General features: G+C 42.1%; 1 protein-coding gene across 6 annotated transcripts in view; it reads right to left on the minus strand.

The window, feature by feature from the left end:
* trioa (trio Rho guanine nucleotide exchange factor a) overlaps positions 1–26,189 on the minus strand; it is a 75,465-nt gene that overhangs the window by 14,890 nt on the left and 34,386 nt on the right. For 3 of the 6 annotated variants that reach the window (XM_038724490.1, XM_038724489.1, XM_038724491.1), the window contains exons 5-37: positions 24,875–25,067; positions 22,467–22,571; positions 20,679–20,875; positions 19,764–20,007; positions 18,827–18,949; positions 18,146–18,337; positions 16,100–16,231; positions 13,837–14,067; positions 13,034–13,156; positions 12,087–12,278; positions 11,443–11,612; positions 9,368–9,542; positions 8,896–9,091; positions 7,961–8,127; positions 7,700–7,819; positions 7,387–7,578; positions 7,118–7,267; positions 6,908–7,022; positions 6,367–6,482; positions 6,102–6,224; positions 5,822–6,016; positions 5,587–5,702; positions 4,654–4,720; positions 4,396–4,505; positions 4,076–4,145; positions 3,794–3,883; positions 3,620–3,712; positions 3,423–3,534; positions 3,088–3,278; positions 2,775–2,876; positions 1,566–1,595; positions 289–431; positions 50–149 (exon numbers count right to left, since the gene is read on the minus strand). In XM_038724490.1, the coding sequence (XP_038580418.1) occupies positions 50–149; positions 289–431; positions 1,566–1,595; positions 2,775–2,876; positions 3,088–3,278; positions 3,423–3,534; positions 3,620–3,712; positions 3,794–3,883; positions 4,076–4,145; positions 4,396–4,505; positions 4,654–4,720; positions 5,587–5,702; positions 5,822–6,016; positions 6,102–6,224; positions 6,367–6,482; positions 6,908–7,022; positions 7,118–7,267; positions 7,387–7,578; positions 7,700–7,819; positions 7,961–8,127; positions 8,896–9,091; positions 9,368–9,542; positions 11,443–11,612; positions 12,087–12,278; positions 13,034–13,156; positions 13,837–14,067; positions 16,100–16,231; positions 18,146–18,337; positions 18,827–18,949; positions 19,764–20,007; positions 20,679–20,875; positions 22,467–22,571; positions 24,875–25,067 (4,675 nt within the window). The remainder of the gene's footprint in view (positions 1–49; positions 150–288; positions 432–1,565; positions 1,596–2,774; positions 2,877–3,087; positions 3,279–3,422; positions 3,535–3,619; positions 3,713–3,793; positions 3,884–4,075; positions 4,146–4,395; positions 4,506–4,653; positions 4,721–5,586; positions 5,703–5,821; positions 6,017–6,101; positions 6,225–6,366; positions 6,483–6,907; positions 7,023–7,117; positions 7,268–7,386; positions 7,579–7,699; positions 7,820–7,960; positions 8,128–8,895; positions 9,092–9,367; positions 9,543–11,442; positions 11,613–12,086; positions 12,279–13,033; positions 13,157–13,836; positions 14,068–16,099; positions 16,232–18,145; positions 18,338–18,826; positions 18,950–19,763; positions 20,008–20,678; positions 20,876–22,466; positions 22,572–24,874; positions 25,068–26,189) is intronic. The other 3 variants (XM_038724494.1, XM_038724493.1, XM_038724492.1) reach the window with 1 other exon arrangement.

Raw genomic sequence — 26,189 nt, forward strand, 5'->3', positions numbered from 1 at the left:
ATGTGCAGTTAGGACATAATTTCTGGTCGTGTGTGTGTGTTTGGCTCACCTTGTCGCTGTCCAGTGTGTTCTGTGATGTGCGGGATGCCAGAGAGATGGTGTCTGGTTGGCTGCTGCCTTCACCCTGACTGTCCAGGTCCTCTCCATCCCTAATAGACACACACACAATCAATAAAAGGTGCAAGTGTTTCTGTTTTAGAGTGAATGTGACTGGTTTGATTAAAAATAAATAAATAAATCTCTTCCTGCTCCCTAGAAGATCTTCAGCTTTAGGTGTCACACGCTTACCTTCGCCCCTTGTGGTGCTTGGCTGTAGTTGCTTTGGGAATATGAATGGGCTGCTTGAGCGCTCCTCTCAGGTGAATGGTGCGCTCCTGAATCACCTCCCTGATGTGCTTGATCCAGTCCTGCTTGTTCTCAATGCTTGATGCCTGTTATTGGTCAACAATGGATCGAGTTCAAAAAGTCAAACATTAGAGTTGTCAAGGAATGGACTTTATTTGGAATTCTTGTTTCACTCCGTGTTTCACACAAGTCTGAACAGACCTCATCACTTCATATCAACTGAAAGAAATTTTCAGATACATTTTATTTTACATGAGCACTCTGGCTGTGGACCCCTAAAGCAGCAGTTCTCAACCTTTTTTTGTTAGCTGTACCCCCAACAACCCTCACAGATGTACTTAATTATTTTTTAATAAAATAATTTTACAGCTAACTATTTGAACTGTTTTCCGTAATTCTATTTTAAGAATGGAAAACCGATTACACACACACATATACATCATTTACGCTGTTTGCAGCTATGTCTACAGTTTATGTATTACTATAAGCTAATTATTTTATTAATTCATATGTTTTAGGTAACAAATGTTTAGACCTCTCTGCTCATTTGGGAACTAATTTTCACAGACACTAAATCACAGCAGTGTTCAGGTGCAAAGTCAATATGTGGATATTTCTGTTTTTTCTAATTATACTGAACAAAATTATAAACGCAACACTTTTGTTTTTGCCGCCATTCATCATGAGCTGAACTCAAAGATCTAAGACTTTCTCTATGTACACAAAAGGCCTATTTCTCTCAAATGCTGTTCACAAATCTGTCAATCTGTGTCAGTGAGCACTTCTCCTTAATCCATCCACCTCACAGGTGTGGCATATCAAGATGCTGTTCAGACAGCATGGGGATGGCACACATGATGAATGGAGGCAAAAACAAAAGTGTTGCGTTTATAATTTTGTTCAGTGTAGTTGAGTGACGAAACAATCTTTCCACATACCCCTTGGCAACTGCTGGAGTACCCCCTGGGGTCCCAAGTACAGCTGGTTGTGAATCATTGCCCTACAATATTTTACGCTACAATCATTTAGCCTCCAGCTATGGCACTGGGTTAAAGTGGCTTTCTTCTGAGGAGTACATGTAGGCTACTGCTTTTGCCCATCTAGAGTGTTCCTAAGCTACTGTCCCAAGAAAAATAGCAGGGATAAGAAGTGCTAAGAGTTTGTGTTTCAGACTTGTGAGAAGTGGCTGAGGGCTGTGTTGTGGGATAGTTTGTACTCACCATCGCTCCATGTTTGGATCCCTGACTTAGCTTTGAATTTAAAATATAAAATAGAGAATTTCACTGGTTTGGTTTTAGAAGATGTACATGACATTTTTTTATGCTGACAAAACGGTGTGACATGATAGAAACGTACAACACTGATAATTTGCCTCGACAGCGGACTGTAGGCCAATTAAACATGTAGCAGATTGTAAGGTGTGTGTGTGTGTGTGTGTGTGTGTGTGAACATGTGTGGTTAGTAATGAGACACACTTCATTTACAATGCACATAACACATGACTGCTTCTCAGCAGTTAGTTTGGTAGTCAACATGTATAATAGAGTTGTAACGCTCAGAGTATAATGTGTTAGGATTTTGGCTTCATGCTGTTCCAACGGCTGACACAATTTTTAATCCATCTGTGAGAATATTCAACAAGAAAAACCCACAGAAGGTGAAAATGGGGGCTTGAAAATTTCACTCACAGAACTAAATACATTGAAGTCATATCTTACTTCTACAACATTGTTCAAATCATTAAAAAGCTTATTTTTCTGGTAGAGAAAGACGGCAACTCGTCACTTTGATAAAGTGGCAGAGAGCCAGGGTGGGAGATTGTGGGCGTCAAGGGGTTGAGTCAGTGTCAGCAGCGTTGGTGGAGGCACATCAGCCCACAGAGAGAATTAGAGATACAAACATCCACAGAAGACACAGCCCCAGATATACCGATGTGCCTGAGTTTGTTAACAGATGGAACAAAGCCGGATCTAACCAGAGGACAGAGGCTGGCAAAGAGAGAGACAGACAGAAGACGGAGAGGAAGAAGAAAGAACAAAAGAGGAGTTTGTGACTACAGAAAGCTTCTTGGCCACCTAGAAGCTGCTCATGCAATCAAACAAGACGTCAGGGAGACGAGAATATAAGAAAGCTAGGAGAGGGTTGAACATGAAGAGAGAGAACTGGGTTGGACCAATATAAAAGATTTTCCGACACATTTGGCCAGCATTGGCCTTTTTCCCCCCAATGATATGATTTCCCTCAGTGATATCCAACACACTTATTTGGAAGCTTGTTTGATTACATTTTTTTTTATATATACCTGTAATGTTACGATCGATCAAGACTTTTAGTCCCCAGCTGTCTCAGGTTTCTGCCTTTGAAAACCCATATTGGTCAAACCCCAAAGGAGATTTTAGAAGAAATAGATGAGAGGAAGTGTGTTTTACCTTGAGCACAATCTTGTTGTCAGAAGTCGGGGTGCGTCCCAGCCATAGAGCGAACTTACAGGGGTCTCCTTCAACGTGCTCTGTCACCCCCAACTCTGAGGTCTGGAAAGAGAGAAGAAGAATTAAAAAACTTTGTCACTGCAGTAGAATGGCTATTTGAAATACTCTTGCTCCCAATAAAGTGCGATAGATTGAGACAGACGCCTGGTTGGCTCTTTCAACACATTGTTCTTATTTCAGTTAATGTGGTTAAGCAAGAGAAACATCTCCTAACGCCTTTCATCATTAAAACAGTTGACCATCATCTACTTACAAAGAGTTTGCTCTTGTAGATGTATTTGCTCCTGCCGTTTGAGTCCTTGACCTCCTTGCTGAAGACAAGAGACATCTCAAAGAGGAAGAGGTGGCGCTCTCGACCCTTACGGATCAGGGTTTTTGGATCCCAGACCTGGAAGGAGTCCTGGAGAATGAGCTCGCCCTGGGACTCGATGTTTTCGTCAAAACCTGGGAGAAGGAGGGGATATTAGCATGAAAATTCTTTAAAAAACATGTTGTTGTCTGTTTTAGGAAGAGCTGTAATTTGATAGAAGATAAGCTCACTACAAATAGTAAAAGATCACAGCAACATAAATAACTAGTGTGTTCCACCTTCCAGCATAGAGAGGTGCATGGCATCGTTGGCTTTCTTAGGCACACTGAGCATCACCTCCAGGCCGTCCTTGATCTCTCCTTTACCTTCTTCACAGCAGGTCAGCAGCTCCTAAACAGACACACACAGAAGCTATGACAACAAGGAAAGTATGGACATGGCCACTTCAGCAGTGATATTTGGTATGATGGTTTACCTTCAGCAGGAGCTGATACTTGGTGATTCTCTGTACGGGCTTGATCAGATAGGAAGAGATGGAGTTGGCCAGTCGGTGCCTCTGTTGAATTTCCTGCAGAGAGAAGAGGAGTCATGTGATCGGACGTAACTGACAAAGACCACATTCATTTTAACGACCACAGGCGATACTCACATCAAAGTAGTTCCCAGCATGTTCTAGGATGAGCTGGGTGGAGTCGGGTTTGTTCTTACAGTAGCTCACATACATCTGGAACTTATCAGCCTAGACAAAGACAGACCGACGTTACAGCGATGGTGATTTGAAAGATGATGAAAGTTGACTGACTGAGCTAAGGCGCGCTTCATGAACCTAAGGGCAATCAAACACTAAGGATTTAAGTTTCCATTGGTACAGAACAAGATACTAAATGTTAACTGAATGGTAGAATTGAGCTGGTGAACAAATGATACATACCCATGTGACAAAGCAATGCCCAACATCCTCTGGTAGCTGCTCATATTTCTCCAACTCTTTGAGAAAGATGCTGATCAAACAAAGAATGAGAGGTTAATGTGAGAAACAGCAAAAGCATGAGCTTTATTAAATAAAAAGTGATATTCCAAAATGAAAGATAAAACATACGTATATATCTTAACTACAGAGGAACTGTTGTATATTAAGTTTCTAAATATACTAAACTTTGTTTTAATGACTGTTTTTATTAAAAATGTGATTTACATTTATCGGACCATGAAGGACTTGCATTGAATAAAGTCATAGAAGATGTTTCTTACTTATGGTGGAATTCATAGAGGTCCTGCATGTTTCCAAAGATGATGTGCTCCTTGTTGATGATTCCTGGAGGAATCTCCTCAACTCCACTGGTCATCTCCCACAGGTAGGTCTGCATGGAGAAAAGACGACAACATAAAAAAAAACCAACCAAACTCATTAACAGCGTTCTGATAATTTTCCAGATTTCGTGTGAAAAGCTGTTGCACAACTCTGGAGTGAAACAGGTTAACAGTGGTGGGCTGCGGCGCTGCACTTACATCCATGCACTCCCGCAGGTCTCGCACGTAGGTTTTTTCTGTCTGAATCAGCTCTGCCATGATGAACCTGGACACGCACACAAAGACACACATAAGAACAAAATGAACAATTGTCATACTGTCGTCATCCACATAATGATAAATCACCATGCCAATAGCTTTCTTTCAGCCTGCCTGCTTCATCCATTAACGCTAATGAATAATGAAAGAGCTACGGGCCATAAAACCTGGTCATAAACCAGCCATGAAAGACTGAAATCATGCTCATGATTTATGCTGCTTGTACAAAATGACGCAGTCTCCTTTTCCCGTCTACTACATGTAGATTCATTTATTCTCCACTGTTGTGCCTGCTGTTCTGGTGCTGGCAAAGAAGAGGCTGGTGGAGGAGGACGTTTAAATCATGTAAATTCATTAAGTGTGTACATTTACACTGAAGTCACTCTTACTCAGAACCACTTACAACTATTGAGCAAGTCGGGATTTGGTGTTAAGATTACTGTTGACAAGGACACTGACAGGTGCAAGAACTGAACCTGTGACTTTCTAATAAAAGACCATGTTAGTTACCACTAAGCTGCTCTGCTGCATGTTTTGGGCACAGAGCCGATAATTTAATTGCTCTTCCTTTGGGGCAATAAAACATATTTCCAACAGGAGAAAAAATGTGCTGAAAATACTGACTAGCTACTATTTGTTTAGTTTGTAGGCAGAGCCCATACTGTTCAGAAGTAGAGCTTTTAACTATGCAGGCTAAATGTTTAACAGCTTTATTAGGCAGGACCAAGTGCACTTTTTAAATCTGCTAAGTTATTCTGAAGTAGCCATTCAGTAACCGTTCAGCTGTTCTTTATATATATACACCTGCTCCGAACAAGACTTATGTTTTTGCGATATCTAAAAGTATGACATAAACAGGAAGTGGTGACATACTCCTTTCGGCGTGCCGACTTGCGTTTCTCCTCGTTTAGCTCATGAGCGGCATCCCGCAGCTTGACCTCTGACCCCGGAGCCTTGGCTGGGATGATGTCCAACTGGAGATCCTTACTCTGACACAGGCAGAGACACAGTAAAAGATAAGTGATTTAAAGAGACAGACCAAGTAAGTGAGAATATGAATTAGCTGATCGTCTACAGCTGTAATCTACCAAAACACATGTCCACTCACTGCCTTATTAGAGTCCGAGGAGATGCCCAGGGCTTTCTCCAGGCTGCAGCGGTACTTGTCCATGCGCAGGGAGAAGTCTCGGTAGCGTTTGTCCACAGCTGTCACCCATTTTTTGATCTCTCCAGCGTGACTGTGGCCTTTCTCGCAGAAGCCATCAGCCAGCTGGATCAGCAGTTTCACACGCTCCTTAGTTTGCTAAGGGACAAGGGGGAAGACAGTGTTATATGCAAAGACACAAACGTACACACAGTGTCATGCTGTATGTGTGCGTGTCCCCAACCTTGGCTGTGATGTGGAAGTCCTCGTGCTCCTTCAGCAGTTCCTGTGTGTGGTGGATACTCGAGCCGGTGGAGGTGTGTGTGGATAGGTAAAACTCCCCAGTGTCATGAATCCACTCCAGAGCCTGAAAACGCACAAACCCACAGGATACGTTGTGAGATCACATGACAACAAAGAGCAGTGTAGGTGCGCGAGTGTGTGGCTTTGTTACTTCAGCTACACGTAAGTGTTTTTCCTCTCTTGTCATGTTTATGCGTTTCGCGTACCTGTTTGGCACTGCGTTCAAACACCACGTACTGCTGACACTGGTCCAGCCGTCGTTTCCTCATTGTCCAGAAGTGGAGAACACGATTCTCTCTCTGTAGCAGCTCATTGAGGATGTCTGACCACAACAGAAACACAAAAAACACTCAAAATTCAGGCATTAAGAGCCTAAACAGCCAAAAGATTCAATCAGTACTGCATCCTGACAATACAGAACCTGAACCCAACTTGATAAAATGCTTTTTTGCCTTTGGAAATATTGGCAAGAGTGGAAGTACGCTCATTAGTGAAACTGAATAACTTGCAGTTTTTTTAAGTCTGCAATGTACTTAAACATGTTAATGGTAATTTATTTTACGCCATTACAGAGGACAAATGTTGTAGCCTCTCCACAAACATTACAAAAGTGTTCTTCTGTGATTTATGTAGTTAATGATAGGACCTAACAAACCACTTACTTACTTTGCATTTTCATACACTCTCTATCGCAAGTGTTCAGGTGATACATTCTAGGTAATGTTCAATGTATTTTCTGTTACTTACTTTTAACTTGCTGTTCTGGTGCTTTGACGTGGCTCAGCATCCCGGGCATGTTGACGCTGTTTCTGTGCATGTACTTGAGGAAGACGTCTGCATTTCTTCTGGCCAGAGTGCATGCCTGATAGAAACACACACACACACACACACACACACAGATCAGAGACATGACCTGATATTGTGTTTAGGGTTTGTTTAGATTTTATCGTATGTTACCTTGAGAAAGGCCTCCTTCTGCTCCAGGTGTTTACTGATCATGGGGGAAACGTGGTCCGTTTCACAGTTGGGTCCCAGTTTGTCGGCTCCTCCGCACCAGTCCTCCTCTCTTTTATACTCCTGTTCCAGGCTCTCCAACACACTGCAGACCTGTGAGGACACACACACACACTTGGTCTTTCATCCAGGCAATACAGTGAAATCTGTTTTTTGTGAAATTTGAGACAAATAGTCAAATTAAATGCTCAACCCGCTGTGCTGTTTCCTACCTGTTCAGAGGTCTTGTAGAAGGCCACTGAGGCATTGACCAGCTTGAGTCGGTCCTCCATTTTCAGCATCAGCTGCTGCCAGTGGGAGGCCACGCTCTCTGCACAGTCTCTGATCAGATCCATGTCATAATGGTTTGCCTGAAGCAGAGCCTCTGCCTTCTGCTGAACCTGCAGGGCACTCTGGTGGGTTTTCTGCAGAGAGTAAAGAGGTGGAGAAAGGAAGGGGTTAGAATGATCAAAATAATGGGCAATTAATGAAGTAAAAATCTGACTTTGGAAATAATAAAGGGAGAAATTCATGGGACAAACAAACCTCAATGGCGTGCTGAAACTGTTCATGTTCTCTCTGCAGTTGTTCAGCTTCCTGCAGGGAGCTGGCTGTTATTAGACCAGCGTTCAACATTGACTCGCCGTTACGAATCCAACCGAGAACCTGAACAAAGGTCACCAATCCAAAGCTTTATTGTAATCTCTTTTCTTAAAGAACTTAAAGAACTGATATCCTGATATACTGTACTTTCAAAATCTTGGCCTGCAGATGGCGCCTTGTAGCTGATATAAAACCATGTTTTACCTGTTTGACTTCAGCCTGCAGGTGTCGCAGCTGGACGCATTGCTCCAGGTGCCTGCGATGTTGCTCGGCTGCCAAGTCCAGTTCTTGCTGCTTCTCGTGGAGAAACTCCAGCAGGTCTTGAACCCGTGTAGCCATGTCAACGTCCCGGTCACACAGCAGCTCTACGCCTGGAGGCAAGACACACAGTGACATTAGCAACAGACCTCTATCTATGCAGCACTTCTGTCAAAGCTCTGCCTGCCTGCAAAGGCTTGAGTCAAATACTTTGATCCCCGATAGTGTCATAAAGCATGTTTACATCCATTCTAATTTGATTCTTGATTAATAATATTATCAGTATGTTTCAATACACGTGACATGATGTAACCGTGCTTTGTGCTGTCTTAGAGAGCACCTATTAGCATGTGAGATCACAGGTGAGTTATTATTGTTAGTGAGTGGGTGCCTCTCATCACAAATGCTGACCGGAGCTGACCCGCGACACCTACACAAGTATCAATATTAAACTAATGTAGCCAACACAGAAATCTGTGCAGCAACAGTGAACATGAGCTGTATCCTGCTTTAGCTGATCATCACCCGAACCCGATGTCAGTCAAACATCTCTTCACTTCTACTTTATAGCATTTTAAATATAATAGCAGGATCACAGGAGGACGGATGCAGAACAGCAAAGTATTTTCATATTTGAGAAAATGGACTTTTTAAGACCTTTTAATGACTGGAAACAATTTTAAGTAAATAAAACAACAAACAAACAAGCTAATTTCCATCCGAAGGCAAGCTAAGCAAAGATTCCAAAGCAAACTGCAGTATAAGGTTGATTTCTAATATCTACAGACCTGAATTTTTACAACACAATGTTTTTTTGATCTTTCAAAGACAAACTGATACCCTGAATTGGACGCTATATCCTGTAGAGTCTGGGTACTTACCAGAGGCCTGGACTTCGTTGACATACTGCAGCAGCTCCTGTCCCTGGTGGATTACATCGAAGGTGAGGTTGTTCATGGTCAGGGCCTTGTCAGCGTGGTGCTGCAGCCTCTGCTCGGCCAGCGTCAGGTCCTCCGTGTCAAAATCATTCATCTGACCTGTCAGCTCCTCGTTCCACGACTCCAGGTCAGAGATGATCTGAGGAAGGACAACACGATTCCACTTTTCAGAGGCCACCTTGAGTATTGACAATGCTGGATCAGCTTTTGTAAAATGATGTCACTGATAAGTTCTTAAGATTTCTTGGGTAGAGTGACACACACTGAGAATGTAGCACTAAGCTAGCTCAGGAAAGATTATTTGGTATTTCAAAACATTTCAGTTAAAATGTTTCACCACCTGTCACTCAAACACAGACTCATACTGTACATAGAGCAAACACACACGTGCCCTCCTCCTCTCAAGCAGACTCACGTCAATGGCGTCCCTCTCGAAGATGCGAAGCTGCAGGAAGAGCTCCAGCTTGATCTTCCTCTCCTGGAAGAGCTCCTCCATCTGGGCCTGGGCCTCGTCTAGCTGCTGCAGGACGCTCTCGATGTGGTTGATGGAGCTGTTGTGGGGCGTCTTGTTGCTGGAGATGGCAGAGTCCCTGGAACAGAAACACACAATTAAGCAATAAGCGGCAAGAGGCAGCGCTGTGCACTTTTAAAACACAGCTATAAAGACACAGTTGGGCATGACCCTAAGTGAACTGTGCTGCTCTCAAAACTACTACATAGCACAGCCTGCAGTAGCAAGCTGCAATATAGCAAAACAGAGAATTTTAATTGTGGAATGTTTTGCCTGAAGAAACAAACACAGCTTTAAAATTTCTACTTAAATGTATTTTCAACCTGGTTTCTTGTGTAATATTTCTGTGTTCCTTTTTTTTTTCTTTTATTGAGAAAGTAAATACAGGCCTTGTGTGAGACTTACAGTAAAGTCAATAGGGAAATATCAACAAGGTATAAACAAAGATATGAGTAAACTGAGTATAGAAAGAAAGTATAAAATATTATTAAAGTAAAATTATATTTATATATTTACCAAAGGGCACATACTGTACATGCTATGTTCTCCCCAAAACTATTATAATTATTAAATTATTTGGGACAGTCCCTAAAAATATGGACCACTTCCTTTCCAACAAAATTCCTAAATATTTCTTATAATGTTATCCTTGCTTATATCTCATTCCCTTTGTGTCAAGATGAATCCTCTTGTAGATACATATTACTTTTATATAACTCAACAAATACGAATCAACAAACTATATTCAGTATTGTTCCGGATATTAAACAGTGTTTAGCATTTTATTTGTTAAACTGTTGCATCATAATAATTTCATACTAAAACAACTGGAGTTACAGTGATCACTAACACTGTCAAACAAAACAAAAAAACAATAAATACATCACATCTGCTGTCTTTAACAAAAGGCCAACAATAGTTTAACACTAGTGCACAATATGTGGACCACAGATTCTTCTTCTTCATCAAAGTGTGTGGGAAAGGGAAGCAGGTCATACAGATTTTGATTCATCAATCTGACAGATGCACACATGCGTGATGCACGAACACAGACACCAGTGACTTAACGAGAGGCAAAATATGAGTAAGCGAAGACATAGGAGGTCAGACGAATTCTGATTGGCTTCAGGTTGATTAATCAGTGTGACAGATGCACTCCCAAACTCAAAAATGCACATTCATGATGGCACTTGGGCCCACATATAACACTCACGAGTCTCTCACACACACACAAACACAAGCAAAAGATGTGTAGAGTTACAGCTGCCTCCCAGGGAGACCGCCACACAATTAGACAATTAGCAACGCGCTTATAAAAGCAGACTTATGTAAGAATTCACTGTGGAGCCAATACACCAGGGAGAGAGGGATGAGAGAGAAAGAGAGAACAAAGGGGGTGGATAAAGAGGGAGGAAGAAGAGGGACTGGAACATCCTCTATTAAAAATAGAGTTGGAGAATGAGGGTCAACTGCATCCACCTCTCCAACACCTCCTCCCATCCTCTCGGCTTTCTTTTTATGGTTTTCATGCATCTCGCTGCTCTTTTCTCATAATCACACTGACAGACTATTTCATTGCATATATTTGCATATTCATACACATTTCAATTCCAAATCGGCCCGTGTCTAAATCTCCCTGCCAAAGCGCTATTGAAAGACTCGAAGGCAAATATGTAAGTAGACCTTAAATGTTTTTCTTGATAATCCTATTGTCACTATTTGGCTCAGAGGGTTACTGCATCATTTGTTGGGCATAGCATGTGCACTATTATCTTGTTTTCTTTCACTGCTCCTGGATTTTCTCTTAAGAGTAATTTAAGTGGTTTAAAGGGTTGGTTCGGGTCAGTTTATTGGCATTAATCATTTCTCTCTGTTCACTACACATTTGCTTTTTACAGAACATCTACATGTATCATTTGAGCTCATCTTTAACGCTCAGCACTGGTTTGCTTTTTTTAAGTAGGTATACTAATCTCTACCTGAGCTGCTGGATGAGATCCTCTCCCTCCTTGATGACGTTGACTGTGACCTGCAGTGTGGTCTGCTTCTGCTGGCCGAAGCGTTTGATCAGATCCTGGACGGCCTCCACCGACTCGGCGTAAACGTCATCCAGCAGCTCCTTCTGGAGCTCCTCCAGCCATGTCCAAAGCTATAGGAAGACATTTATTAGTATGATATATATTGTTTGATAGTCTCACTTTATCAAAATTAAAACATGTTGCACACACTGCACCTCTCCAAACAATTAGCAACACAAATTTACCATCACTTTTGCAACTGCAAAAGCTGTTTCATGACATTCACAGAGGAGATTGCAGTGACTGCCATGAATTCTGAATCCCTGTCATATATTTTATAGTCAAACCTGAGCTCTGTATTCACCCTCACCTGATTCTAATACTAACCTTATACCCAAACTATTCTCATTTATAAGGTGAGGACTGGAGAAATGTCCTCAGATTAAAACAATTGTATTTATGTGACTAACTGGATAAAAGCAAAACAATACACATAGATTCCATTTGATCTGGTAATTATTTCCCTCTTGCACTGTGAAAGCTCTCATCCACACAAACACGCAGCCCACTATCCACTTCAGCATTACGTCATCCTCTCTGCCTACCTCTTTGACGTGCGTGTGGAAGGCGACAGACATGTCCAGCAGGACTTTGCGCTGCTCCACGCGGCGAACAAAGTCTTGGATCCTGTCTTCGAGCTGGTGGGCGGCCTGGTAGATCTCCTCTGGGTCGCACTCTCCCGTCTGGGCCAGCTGCTCGGCCGCCTCCAGCAGCTTGTCTGCATTTGTGTAGGTATTCTACAACGAGGCCGGCGATGGGGAGAGATGGATTAACCCGGGAAGACGATTTCATGCAAGTAAAACATATTTTGAACACGAGCAGAGACAGAAAGCGTAGAAGCAGGGGGAAATGAAACAGGATAAGCAGGTGACGTGTACACTGATAAGTTTCAGTGATACTAGAGCTGCACAGACAAAAATAGTGAGAGGTGTAGAGACAGCGAGGGGGTAAAACTGATTTAAAGAGGAAGAGAAAGATGCTACAAAAACAAATGGCGACATGAAGGTGTTATCTGCTTAAAGCCTTTTGTCAAGTTTTTAGCAGTGGTGGAGGAAGATCCTTTGAAGATACTCCATTACAAGTAAGCGTCCTAAAAAAGTATGCAATTATTTTTAGCAGTATCCATCCATCATCTATACCAATTATATAGTTAGATACTTAAGAGTTTCAGAAATTACTTTAAAAAAACTGACCCCTGTGAATGTTATGTATTATATTTAATACTATTTTCTTTTATAAGAGAAGGAATGCGTTATTTCTTCTTTCAAGAGTTACATAGTCTCGCTTTGAATTTTGATTGCCTAAAAAACATTACTCAACCATTTACTGAATAAATAAAATGGGGAAAATATCGTTGCAGTTTTTACAGTTGCTTTCTTGAAGCCGCAATTAAAAAACAAATTTTAATGTGAGAAAATATCACTTTTAACAAAGTGGTACATTGGCATAAACCTAGTCGAGAGTGAGAGTTACAGAAACCGAACCAAGCTACCTGTGCAACTTCCTCAAAGTCTTCGTGGCGTTTCTGTAGAGCTCGGGCTCGGTGGAGGGACTTTCCCACACCTGTGTGTTTGCTCAGGAAGGCCTCACCGTGGTTTTCTATCCAGTCCAGCACCTGCGCACGGAGACCACATGTCCAAAAAGTGAGACAGACACTAGGAAAGGGGCCACCACAAGGGGGCGCTTTAAGGTGGTAGCTGAGTCACAAGCCTTGATTATAAGAGAAGAGGAAAGGCCGCAATAATGATCAGTATTGAAAAAGGTGTTGCACTAAGCCTTTTCTTTTCACACTCCTCTCCACTGCACCGCGTCCTTCACAGTGTTAACGGATGAACAGCATCTGCATGGACGTATGACCCAATTCAGTTTCCATAGCAACAGTTGCCATGTCAACACACCCAGGGATGCCCATGATTTTTGGACAGTATGCAACTGTATAATCACAGTGGACCATTTATGGCATGCTCGTTATACGTCTTTTCAAGTCTTTATTCTGCAGAGAATATTTACACTGCAGGCATTTATCCAATGTTCCTTTCCACTGAAACGCATGATGAGCGAAGACACAAGGTTCCAGCAACTTGCTCAAGGACATTTTAATAGGAAACATGGCTGCAGCTGGGATCAAACCCTCTATTAAGAGTAGAATCATTCTAACCAGTAAGCTACCCTGCTATTTTCAAATGACAGTCGAACATGTTTTACTGAAAAAACTTAAATTAAGTTTGGTGCTGGAATTAGGACGCATTTGAACAAAACATATATAAGTATATGTGTGTGAGTGTGTGCGTGGACCTGTTGGACGTCCTGTTGAAAGACGCAGAGCTGCAGACGTTGGTGCAGTCGCACTTTGCGGTGCTGCCAAATGTTTTCCAGCTGCCTCTGGTGATGCAGCACCTCGTGGATGATGTCCAAGACGTGGTGCACTGCCTTGGAGTAGTTTGCTGATGCTGTCAGTGAATCAGCACTGCCTGGCGTCAGAGGTCGCTGCAGCTTGTCCAACAGGGCTTTGCCATCTTGGCTCACCTGACAAACATGTTTTTTTGTTTACTACTACACATTTGCACAGCATAATGGCATTAACATGCTTTGTATTTGACTTTATCTTCCAAATACCAACAGCCAGCAAATTGTGTGGACAATTGCCTGGAGAAGAACAGACTTTTAATGTTGTATTTACAGTAGAAACTCAAAAAGAGAAATGATACATGAAAGAGCCACAAAGCAGGAAACACAGTGAAAGGTTATTTTTTGCACCGTACAGTTGCGTTTCCTTTAATATGGTCAGTGTAAAAATGGTGTAAAAAAATGTTTTTTTAAGTAAAGAGTTGTACTGTGAAGAGGCTGGTTGGATAAAGCAACAAAATGTAATTCTACCCCAAAAACTCTGAGAGGTACATTTTTAGAGTTTGTGAGATTAAACTTAATTTTAAAAGCTTATTTTCCAATAACTGAGAAAAGCAACTACAGTTTGTGAATCTTCTAATAACACAGTAGACCTAACTGTGACTCTTACTTTACGTAATCCTACTAAACTTTCCCTGTCAAAGGTCAGTTAGGATCACTACTCGATTCTAAGAATGTGAAAAGCGAAATAGTAGAGAGAATGACATATTTCCCCTTTTATTTCTAACATCACATTAACAGTTGGACAGAAGTCTGCATACACTGAGTTAGTATTTGGTAGCATTGCCTTTAAATAGTTTAACTTGGGTCAAATGTTTCAGGCAGCCTTCCACAAGCTTTTCACAATAAGTCGCTGGAAGTTTGGCCCATTCTTCCTGACACAACTGGTGTAACCGAGTCAGGTCTGCAGGCCTCCTTGCTTGCACACACATTTTCAGTTCTGCCTGCAAATTTTCAATTGGCCACTCCCAAAACCTTGAATTGTTGTCTTTAAGCCATCTTCCCATAACTTTAGAAGTATGCTTGGGGTCACTGTCCATTTGGAAGACCCAAGTCATGCGGCCAAGCTTTAACTTCCTGTCTGAAGTCTTGAGAGGTTAATTCAATACATCCACATCATTTTACTTCCTCATGATGCCATCGTTTTTGTGAAGCGCACCAGTAGGGCTGAAACAATTCATTGATTAAATTTTAGATTCCTAAAATGCATCAACTAAAATTCTTTGCATCGACGCTTCGCTTAATCTATACAACTATATAGCACACTGCTTCGCACAGACATTTATTACTGTCGGACATTTGGGTTGTTACGTCACAGTCCTGAGTTAACTGGGTGTCGGGGAGCTGCACCTTAGTATGACTTGTATAGCACTCGGGTGATGTTTGTGTTGTTAAAGCTGTCTGGTTGTTTGTCTGTTGATGTTGTTGGTCTGATTTTGCTGTATGACACACTGTGAATTTACAAAAGTACGAATAAATATCTATCATCTATCAAAGTACACAGCTGATCCCGTTAAGCAAAAGTACTTGATGAAATAATCTATAGAAGCTTCAACTACTAAAATCATCGTTAGCTGCAGCCCTACACACCAGTCCCTCCTGCAGCAAAGCACCCCCACAGCATCGTGCTGCCACCCCCGTGCTTCACAGTTGGGATGGTGTTCTTTGGCTTGCAAGCATCACCCTTTTTCCTCCAAACATAACAATGGTCATTATGGTCAAACAGTCTAATTTTTGTTTCATCAGACCTGAGGACATTTCTCCAAAAAGCAAGATCTTTGTCCCCATGTCCAGATGCCACTGTAGTCTGGCTTTTTTATGGCGTTTTTCCTTGCAGAGCGGCCTTTCAGGTTTGTCGATAAAGGACCCGTTTTACTGTGGATTAGATTCATTTTTCTGGAATTTTCCAAGCTGTTTTAAAAGGCAGTGTTTGTCAAGTTCTGACCCACTGGAAAAGTAATATAGTGAATTATAAGTGAAATAATCACCTCTGTAACCAATTGTTGGACAAATGACTTGTGTAAAACTAGTTAGTTAATATGAAAAATAGTTTGTTAATATGAAATCAGTGGAATGATTAAAAAATTTGTTTTAATGGCTTCAAACTAAGTGTATGTAAACTTCCAACTGTATGTAGATAAAGTGTTTTTACCTCAGAGTAGGCAGCAGTGATGTGTTCATACAGGCCTTGGTGATGGTGGATGGCGTCTTCAAGGTCTTGCAGCTCAGAGGGCAAATCCACCTCGCCGCACGCCTTGCACCACGAGTCCACATTACTCATGTACTGCAGGAGTAGAAACACACATTTTAATGTACAATATTAAACTGCCACTCAGATGTAAATCATTTCACATGAGACGCGGCATGAGACAGTGGCGGCGTATACATCCATGTGCTCTTCCCAGGAGTCACATGTTAGTCAGACATTCCAGAGTTCACAAGAAATTGACTGAGGAGCCTTTTCTTTACTATTACTGAGCCTAAACATGGAGAAATGTCCTCATGTATGAGTTCTTTTTAGACTTTTTAAGAAGAATTATCCATGGTTGAGAGTGCTGTTCATTGGCCTGTGGTGACTTCCTAGACCTTTCTGTACCCCTCTGTGGGAGGAGAGGAAAACATAAGTTGAAGTGATCTCATTACTGCCTTTTAAACATCTCGCTCAGGATAATTGGAATAAGATATAGGAGAAGAACAAAGATTTTAAATTATGTGTGTGTGTGTGTGTGTGTGTGTGTGGGGGGGGCTCATATACATGAAAGGCTGGTCTGATGACAACAGTATTCCAGGTCGGAAAAGTCGTACCACCCATGTTCCCCAGTTGGGATTCTGCTTGTGTGCTTTTTTCAGGCCGTGAATCATTCCATAGTGGCCTGACTAATGAGCACAGACAGAAATAACAGCAGATAAATACTTTACTTAAATTCAGCATCTTTGTATGTAAATATATGTTAATCCAATGCATATGGTTAGGCTCTGTAGATTTAATTAAGCCAAATAGGTTATTTAACAACCTCACAAAGTGTGTGCATACGTCTCTGCATGCATCTATTATATCAGCTCCTCAACTGGTTCCAAAGGTACATCAATGTGGGTTTTACTGAATCCAGTTCCCACTAAACCCGACCAGAAGGAATAGTTCAGGCATTTTGGTAAAATACGCTTTTCTTTTTCTTGCCAAGAGTTAGAAGAGGAGATAGATTCCACTCAGTGTCTGTACTGTAAATATGAAGCTACAGGCAGCATCTCAGATTAGGATTAAGTCCTTGGCTGGAGCAGCTACTTCCTCAAGTCCCGTTGCCACTGTAAAACCACAACTTGTTGTTTTTACACTTTCTAAGAATTAAACAAACAAGACATAACATGTTAATTAATGAGCTGACAGAGTTAGGTTAACTTTTCATTTTGCAAAGCTAAGATGAGCGACTGCTGGCTATAGCTTCATATTCAGTGTACAGACATGAGTGGTATAAATCTTCTCATCTAACAATCGGCAAGAAAGCAAGTGTATTTAAAGTGTAAACCCGAAAACTATTTCTTCAATGTTAAATCAATATACGAGATAAGTGAGTTTTGTTTATTTGCTCAAACTAAGCTAGAGGGTAGATATTTAAGAGCAGTAACAGCAGATTTAATTTGTTCTCCTTAAAGTAAACATGGGAAAAAAACAAAATATTGTCTAAAAATGAAACTGAGGACTGTTTTGTTTTTGCGGCCTTGTCCATGAAATTATTGACTGGATATAATTTTCTTTGAGATCTTGACATGGTTAATTAAAAAAAATGTTCCGACAGTCAACCTGCACATACAATACATCAAATTTAGTTAAATTAAGTCTTGTCCAGTGAAGACCAAACATTTGTGTAGAGCATAAACAATGAATTGATAATTTTGAAAAGGGAAATGCCAAACAATTGCTGGTTCCAGCCTTAAAAAATGTGAAGATTTCCTGCACTTTTTTGTCTTCTATGATAGCAAACTGAATATCTTTCAGTTTAGAACGGTTATTCACACAAAATAAGCAATTTGAAAATATCACCTTGGGCTCTGGGAACTTTTTTGGGAACTACTTTCTAACATTTCATAGGTCAAACGATTTACCAATTAATTTTAAATATATTCACCATATTAATCTGTAATAAAATTAAATTTTATTATCGGCCCTACATCTGCATTAGCCCATTTATTCCTGACTCACCTGGTCACATTTCTGGTGGAAGTTGGCTGACATCTCCAACAGAGTGCTGCGTTCATCCAGCGCCGCAGCGAAGGCCTTCCACTCCTTCTCCAGCTGGCCTGAGATCTGCTTGATCTGCTGGGAGGCGTAGTGACCTGACTCCAATAGTCGGTTGCCCACTGACATGATGCGGTTGATATTCACGTACACGTTCTGCACAGCAGGATAGGAAGAGAAGGAAAGAGACGGTCGAACAGAGGGTTGACATCGGGTGAGATGGAAATGGAAAAGAAGAGTTTTGGAAAATGACAAAGTTAGACAGACGATGAGCTTGAGGAAAGAGTAAAAACAGTGACTGAGGCGAGAGCTATCGAATTGTCACCATCATTTCTCATCCAAGGACATAAAAACTCTAGCGGCAAAACTGATTCCTCATCGCAACAGTTTCGTAATAGTTACATAAGGCCGCCTGTGGCTAAAGAATAGGATTACTTAATACCTGGTGGTGCTGCTAACACGCAGAAAATGTGCAAGTACACACAAGCACAGGCTGCTGCAAACACACACTCAAATCACAGTACTAGAGGTTGATGCTAAGTGCAATAACTATATGATTACACAGTGCAGGGCACGGACTTGATAGTCCAAGTGGGCGGAAAAACATTACCTCCTGCTGCGAATCAGTGTTTGTGTGTGTCTTACCATGCAGTTCATAGCGAAGTGGTTGTGCTGGGTTTGCAGCTCTATGGCGTGGGGGTGGTTGTTGCCAATCTCTGTGTAGCCTGCCAGGAACAAGCCCTTGTTGTGCATGATCCAGTCAAACATCTGAAGCACGGGAACACATAGGAGAAAATTTTAGCCAGCCAAATGGAAAACATACACATACACACACACATACACACACAAACACGCGGGTTCACCATTAACTTTCACAGATCGCTGTAAGAGCAAGTAAAAACAAACAGCTGGCACTTAGCGGTGTGGGTAGACCTGAGTGTGTTTGTGTACTGCTGCAGCGTTCGGATACTTGTCATCTTTCCAGGCCAGTATACAGAGAAATGGACTGCCTCTATTAAGAGTATCCTCTCAGGCTCTCCTAGAGAACAACTCGTGGCCTATGGTGTCCTAGCAACAAGCTCCTACTACTGCAGTGTATCCAAGACTGCAGCTCTCTCTGTTGCTGCAACCTGCTATTTTATTCTACTCACTCAAACATCTCTGAATTTCTTTCTGTCGCTTTCTATTTTGTGCCGCAGCTGTCATCACCTGAGCTGCCAGGTTGGCAGTCAGAGTAGGTGGCCTTGTGCCTGCATAAGCTATATGCTCCATCTTCCTGTGTCTTATCCTGGGATGTGGTGGAGGGTAAAGCCATTTAGTTTTTACCTCCTTTTATTTGTGAAATAAAGTTTAAGCCACCGTTTAAGGGCCAAAATAAAAAGGACATGAATTCACAAGCTCTGCATCCGCAGCATAAATCAATGCTTCTCTGTCTAATTAAGCTTTTGTTTATATTGAAACTTGTCTGCCCTACAGTGATCGCCAACTGTCGTTATAGATTACCACTAGATCACTGCTCATGCTGAATGACCCCCCCCCCCCCCGACCCCCCCGACCCCCCCGAGTCGAGGCGTCCACTAACCTTCTCTGCGTCCTGTTCGAACAGGCGGAGCTGGAAACACTGATCTAGCTGGAGCTTGCGGACGTGCCAGGCCTGGTGGAGGTGCTGTCGGGTGGAGTGCAGTTTGTCCAGCAGCTGGGTGATGCGCGGCACCAGGCCTTGGGTGTCGGCATTACACATCCCACCGCCGCCGCTGCCACTGCTGCTACCGCCGCTGCCGTTACGGTTGGATAAGGACTCGCTGCTCTGGATTCTCTGGAGCAACCTGGAGATGGATTTAATATGTTTTTAATGTCAAGGCTGCATTACTCATGCTTGTCATTTTCCATAATTGTTTTACCGAACAAAGGTTTGCATTAGGGTGAAATGTTTGATTTGACTAGCACAGAAAGATATCACATAAACAGAAGAAAGATACAATAAACACTATGACATAATATTATTTTTATATTTTGATTGTAGCATGATAGCATTTTCCTTTCTTTTAATTATAATAAACTTTCAGTTGACACTTATTCAGAACAACTTCCAATGAGTGCATCTTATGTATAAGCTTTATTTACACTAGGGCTGAACGATTAATTGCATTTGCGATATTCTCGCGATGTAATAAAATGAGATTTTCGAATCGCAAAGGCTGCGATTAAACTCTGGTCACATGACACCCAAGAGGAAAGCAGTCTGATGAAGTTGATGCTTCGTCTACACGTTACGCTGTACCTTGCCTTCTTGTTGCAAAATGACACTCAAGGGACAGTGTATGCACAGTTTTTACGTGACCCAAAAACAGTCGCCAACATGGTGAAGAAAGAAAAGCGAAGGGAAGACCAAACGTACCAACATTTGAAAGAAGGTGATGCAAGTTTACAGCCTTTGCCCTACTGTTCAGTTATAAATTAAGCAAAAAAGAAAATGTCAGTATTTCTATATGCTTACCTCTGTCCCTCAGTGTCCAGCTCCTCTATCGGGGCTTTTATGACTTTCTTCTTTAACGTGGCGTGTTCTTCTATCATCCGCCTGGCTCCTTCCAGGTCTTGGGGAAAGTCTTTCCTCGACACCGTTTCTTGCATCTCTTCTAGTCGAGTCAGCATCTGGGTGGCGTGACCGGAGAACTCCTCAAAGGCCACACGCACCTGGACAAAAGCACCGCAAAACATCTGAGTAAGCTGCGGTAAGTTTATGAATATGACAAAATATGAATATGATTACCCACTACTCACAACTGAATAATAATACTACATGTAAAAAGACTATCACTCTTACTACTGCTACAGCCACTGCTGCAGTCCATTTTTAATCCTAACAACAGTATACAATAACAGTATCTCAAAAACGTGAGTACACCTCTCACATTTTGTAAAATATTTGATTATATCTTTTCATGTGACAACACTGAAGAAGTGACACTTTGCTACAATGTAAAGTAGTGAGTGTACAGCTTGTGTAACAGTGTAAATTTTCTGTCCCCACAAAATAACACATCACACAGCCACTAAAGTCTACACCGCTGGCAACAAAAGTGAGTACACCCCTGTGTGAAAATGTCCAAACTGGGCCCTATTAGCCATTTTCCCTCCTCGGTGTCATGTGACTCGTTAAGGTTATAAGTTCTCAGGTGTGAATGGGGAGCAGGTGTGTTAAATTTGGTGTTATCGCTCTCACACTCCCTCATACTGCTCACTGGAAGTTCAACATGGCACCTCATGGCAAAAAACTCTGAGGATCTGAAAAAACGAATGGTTGCTCTACATAAAGATGGCCTAGGCTATAAGAAGATTGAAACTGAGCTGCAGCACGGTGGCCAAGACCATACAGCGGTTCAACAGGACAGGTTCCACTCAGAACCAGCCTCGCCATGGTCGACCAAAGAAGTTGAGTGCACGTGCTCAGCGTCATATCCAGAGGTTGTCTTTGGGAAAAAAACGTATGAGTGCTGCCAGCATTGCTGCAGAGGCTGAAGGGGTGAGGGGTCAGCTTGTCAGTGCTCAGATCATACATCTCACACTGTATCAAATTGGTCTGCATGGCTGTCGTCCCAAAAGGAAGCCTCTTCTAAAGATGATGCACAAGAAAGCCCGCAAACAGTTTGCTGAAGACCAGTAGACTAAAGACATGGATTACTGGAACCATGTCCTGTGGTCTGATGAGACCAAGATAAACTTATTTGGTTCAGATGGTGTCAAGCGTGTGTGGCGGCAACCAGGTGAGGAGCACAAAGACAAGTGTGTCTTTCCTACAGTCAAGCATGGTGGTGGGAGTGTCATGGTCTGGGGCTATGTGAGTTCTGCTGGCACTGGAGAGCTACAGTTCACTGAGGGAAACATGGATACCAACATGTACTGTGACATACTGAAGCAGAGCATGATCCCCTCCATTCGCAGACTGGGCCGCAGGGCAGGATTCCAACACGACCCCAAGCACACCTCTAAGACGACCATTGCCTTGCTAAAGAAGCTGAGGGTAAAGGTGATGGACTGGCCAAGCATGTCATTTCTTCAGTGTTGTCACATGAAATGATACAATTAAATATTTACAAAAATGTGAGGGGTGTACTCACTTTTGTGAGATACTGTGGTTCATTGACTTGGGTTTCTTGCACTGTCCTCAGATTACTCTGTACAGCACTTCTGCACTTGAATGTCATTGGGGGTTTTAAGGATTTGAAGAAAGATTTTCCGATCAGGCAGACGGGCTTGAGCGACAGAACAAGTGGACCAATCTCACCTCTATCCACTCTTCATGGTTGTAGTCTAGGCTGCCGTCGAAGTCCGCCGTCAGTTGGGAGGGGTCAACGACCTTGGTCAGGCCTTCTAATGACACCATGGTGGTCTGGAGAGAAAAGGCAGAGGAAAAAAGTAGTCGAGAGAAACAGAGGGATTGAAGGGGGATTAGGTGAATTTAGGTGACATTTAGTCAATTGAGTCCAAAATGTTTCTAATCTCTTCTCTCCTCCCACTGCATTTATTTGCTTTTGAAAATTGTTATTTAGAGAAGAGATGCCCAACCTCTAGTTCCCAAAACCCTAGCAACACAGGATTTCGTAAAGAAAGCGGAGCTGCAGAGATGTGATTTTTTTTTAGCAAAAGCCATGTAATTGCTGACTTAAGACATCAATGATGTGACTTGAGCACATTTTATCCTCTTTATCCTGTCAATTTAGCACACTGCAACGTCACGATACCTCAACAATTCTAGGGACCCACAAAAAAAACCAAAACCTTTTTACAGCATCTACCAAAAAGCTCTTGCATGCATGTTTGTGACTCCTAAACTCAAAATGTGTCATTTGTAACCTCTGGTCATCCTAAACTTTGGAGTGAAGTCAAATTCAAATCCTCTCCACACAACAGTCGTATATTGCAATATCATTGTCAATGTCAGGAATACAGTAAGGAAATGTCTCCCTGTTTGGTTTTAGTGCCTCTGTGTTTCTGCTAAGCCACCTCCGCACAACACCCCCACACACATGGCCAGAGCTGGATGGAGACAGAACGATAGCTAGAAAAGCTTTGTGTAAATCAAACAATGCAGAAAAACACTGTCCTTGGGTAAAAAAGCACAGTAGCTCTTGCCAACGGAAAATACTGATACTGCTATGTTCGCTATTGTTGTTCAAGTTAATTGATTTGTACTCTGTTGAATGGCGAGAGGCAGAATGGGTTCAGGACTGCAGGGTACCGTTTTTCACCCACAGAACCGCGCAGTTTATGAACAATCAAAAGTGAGGCTGCAGGTGGCTCTCCGCTCTTCGGCTCGCTGCTTCTTTTCTCTCTGTCTCAATTCAACACGAAGGGAGGAGAGAGGACGGAGAGAAACAGTCCCTAACTCTGGTGTTCATTTCACCAAGCGAGGAGAAAATCTGTGATACACACACTGACTTGCTACAGTAACATTCTCTGAGCTGATTGGTGTACACTGACTGTAGTCCTAGAAACTGTACCGTACGAAATTTACTTAAGATGAAAACTTTCTCAGCATACAACCTTTAGAAATCTTAATAAATGTACAATATGAGGTCAGGTAGTGATACATAAAGGCAGGGGCACGCACACAAAGTGAATCCAATCACTGTCCGTGTGGCGTAGAAGGGCAGCTTGTGGACAACTGTAACCTGCCCTGTGGCATCTGCTCATTCTTCCTCTCAAATAATCAATAGGTGTCATCGGACTACAGTGGACCTGTGAGCAATCAGAGCTTTTTCCACACCAGTGCAATCACTCACACAGCTACAGTCAGAAACTCGATGGAACGTATCAGAAACACACTGTGCAGGAATCCAAGTACATACTGTGCAAAGAAAACAGGGCTCCACCCACATTACAGTACATGGGTTTGCATGAACCCACGTCTCACCATGAACGAGAAGCGGATCATTATCATAGCAAGCAAGCGTCATTATTGACTGATCATACAGGAGGGTAAATATAAGCCAGTTTCTCGTAAATATATCATTTACATTAGCTGCAAAAATGTTTCCTGATGCTTGACTGACATCACAAACACTGGTCTTTGTGATCGGCTGCATGCTGTTTTAGAGGAATTTTTCTTCTAGTAGACAGCTGGCTGGTAATGTACGCACCCAAAGCAGTGGGGAGAGGAAAATAATGAAATGTGCTGACAATGAGGAGCTCAGCTGTGGCTACAGCAGCCAATGTCACAACTCAGCTGACACCAAATTAAAGGGAAAATGGTTGATTTTTTTTTCTGCTTTTAGAACTCATTACTTGAAAATGGCATATGCATAACTGAGGTACTTCATTTTTCTATATTAAAATTAATTACAGCATGCTAAAAATGTACTATAGCCAAGTCTATCCTAACCTCATCCTAACTGCTGCAGTTCCCATAATTCTCCTCTGGTTTAAACTTCAACTACATTATTCGTTATCTAATCTAATCTATAAAAAGTTCACCTATAGCTGACATGTATGGTAATTTACAACAACCATACTCTGGCATTTCCATCAATATTGTTAAATAAGTGTTTCTTTTATCCATTTCACAGGTTAAAAGCCATGTTTGCAACTTTTCAGACATAGGCAGCTAATAAAGTACGCAGTCAACAATCAATCTGCTACTTTAACAAATGCGCCACTGCACAGTAGAGAATCCAAAGGTTTTCCGCATCCTACCTCAAACTCAAACTTGGAGCTGCCGAAGTTGGTCCTCTGCTTCTGCCAGAAGTTGTCTGGTTTGATGATGAGAGCGACGTGGATGCAGGATGGAAACGACTCCTGCAGGATCTTCAGCAGAGGCTTGATGCTGTCCCACTTGGAGCCGCGCATATCAACGATGACCGTGAAGCCATGTTTACACACCTCCTCGCTGGGATGGATGGATGGAGGTTGGCAGAGGCGGGAGGAATTAAAAAGAGTAGAGAGACAGGGAGAGAGGGGTTCATGTGAGGGAGGGGCGGTGAGAGATTGGCGACAGTATAATCCAGGGAGAGAGGAGACAGATGACAGGCGTGGGAAAGGATGAGAGGGGGAAAGAGAGAACAGAGAAGAGGTAGACATGGATTGAGAAAGGAAGAGAGAGAAAAAAGGGAGAGAAGAAAAAAAAAAGACAATCAAAACAAACGGTGAGATGACGCATTTTCTATATTGTGAGAAGCCTACGCAGCAAGCACACATCCCACACACCCATCCACACAGAAACCTGCGACGAATGAGTCACAAATGTATGCACAAATATAAAAATCAGCACATTTGTGCATCAGCAACCTCATCTCCCTGTGGTGCCCTGTTTTGGCCGACATTGTCACATAACCTCTCACACACACACACACACACACACACACACACACACACACACCTGCAACAATAATCTGCTATTATTATGTAAGATCTTAAAAATAATTAATGATTTGAGGAGCAAAACTATTTTCGTTTCGGAATTTTAGTCCATTAGTCCAAAACTACTTCTTAAATCCACAAACCTGGACTGCTTGTTTCCCCTTTTGGTCATTTTACACATTTAGAAAATTTTTCTTCCCATCTTCCTTCAATTTTTAAAACAGCCATATCAAATATTATTGTAATATCCCTTTATTATTGCAATCTCTAAATAGCTCCATCCTTTTCCAAACCTCTCCCTCTGTAAAAGCATGTCAGTAGATAGTCAGTGTGCAGCACTGTGCAGATGTTGCCTTTCCCAAAATAGAACACCTTTGGTCACCAAAAAAACCACACAGTTGAGATATTATGAAGACATGCAAACAAGACATGATGGCAGTGTGGTTATACATGCATAAAGGACATTAAAAAGTTTTTAAAAAATGATAATTTTCTAGCGAATTTACTCACATTTTAAACCACACAGAGATAATGTGGTGACTTAAACGGAGATGAGAGTAGACAGAGAGAGGATGGATGGATTAAGACGGATTGAGGGAGGAGACAAGCGACAGATTAAAGAGACGGAGAAGTAAACAGAGAGAGCCGGAGA

Source organism: Micropterus salmoides, unplaced genomic scaffold, assembly GCF_014851395.1.
Source record: "Micropterus salmoides isolate LMB-PRFRI ecotype aquatic unplaced genomic scaffold, ASM1485139v1 Ms_hic_scaffold_17, whole genome shotgun sequence".
Lineage (NCBI taxonomy): Eukaryota > Metazoa > Chordata > Actinopteri > Centrarchiformes > Centrarchidae > Micropterus > Micropterus salmoides.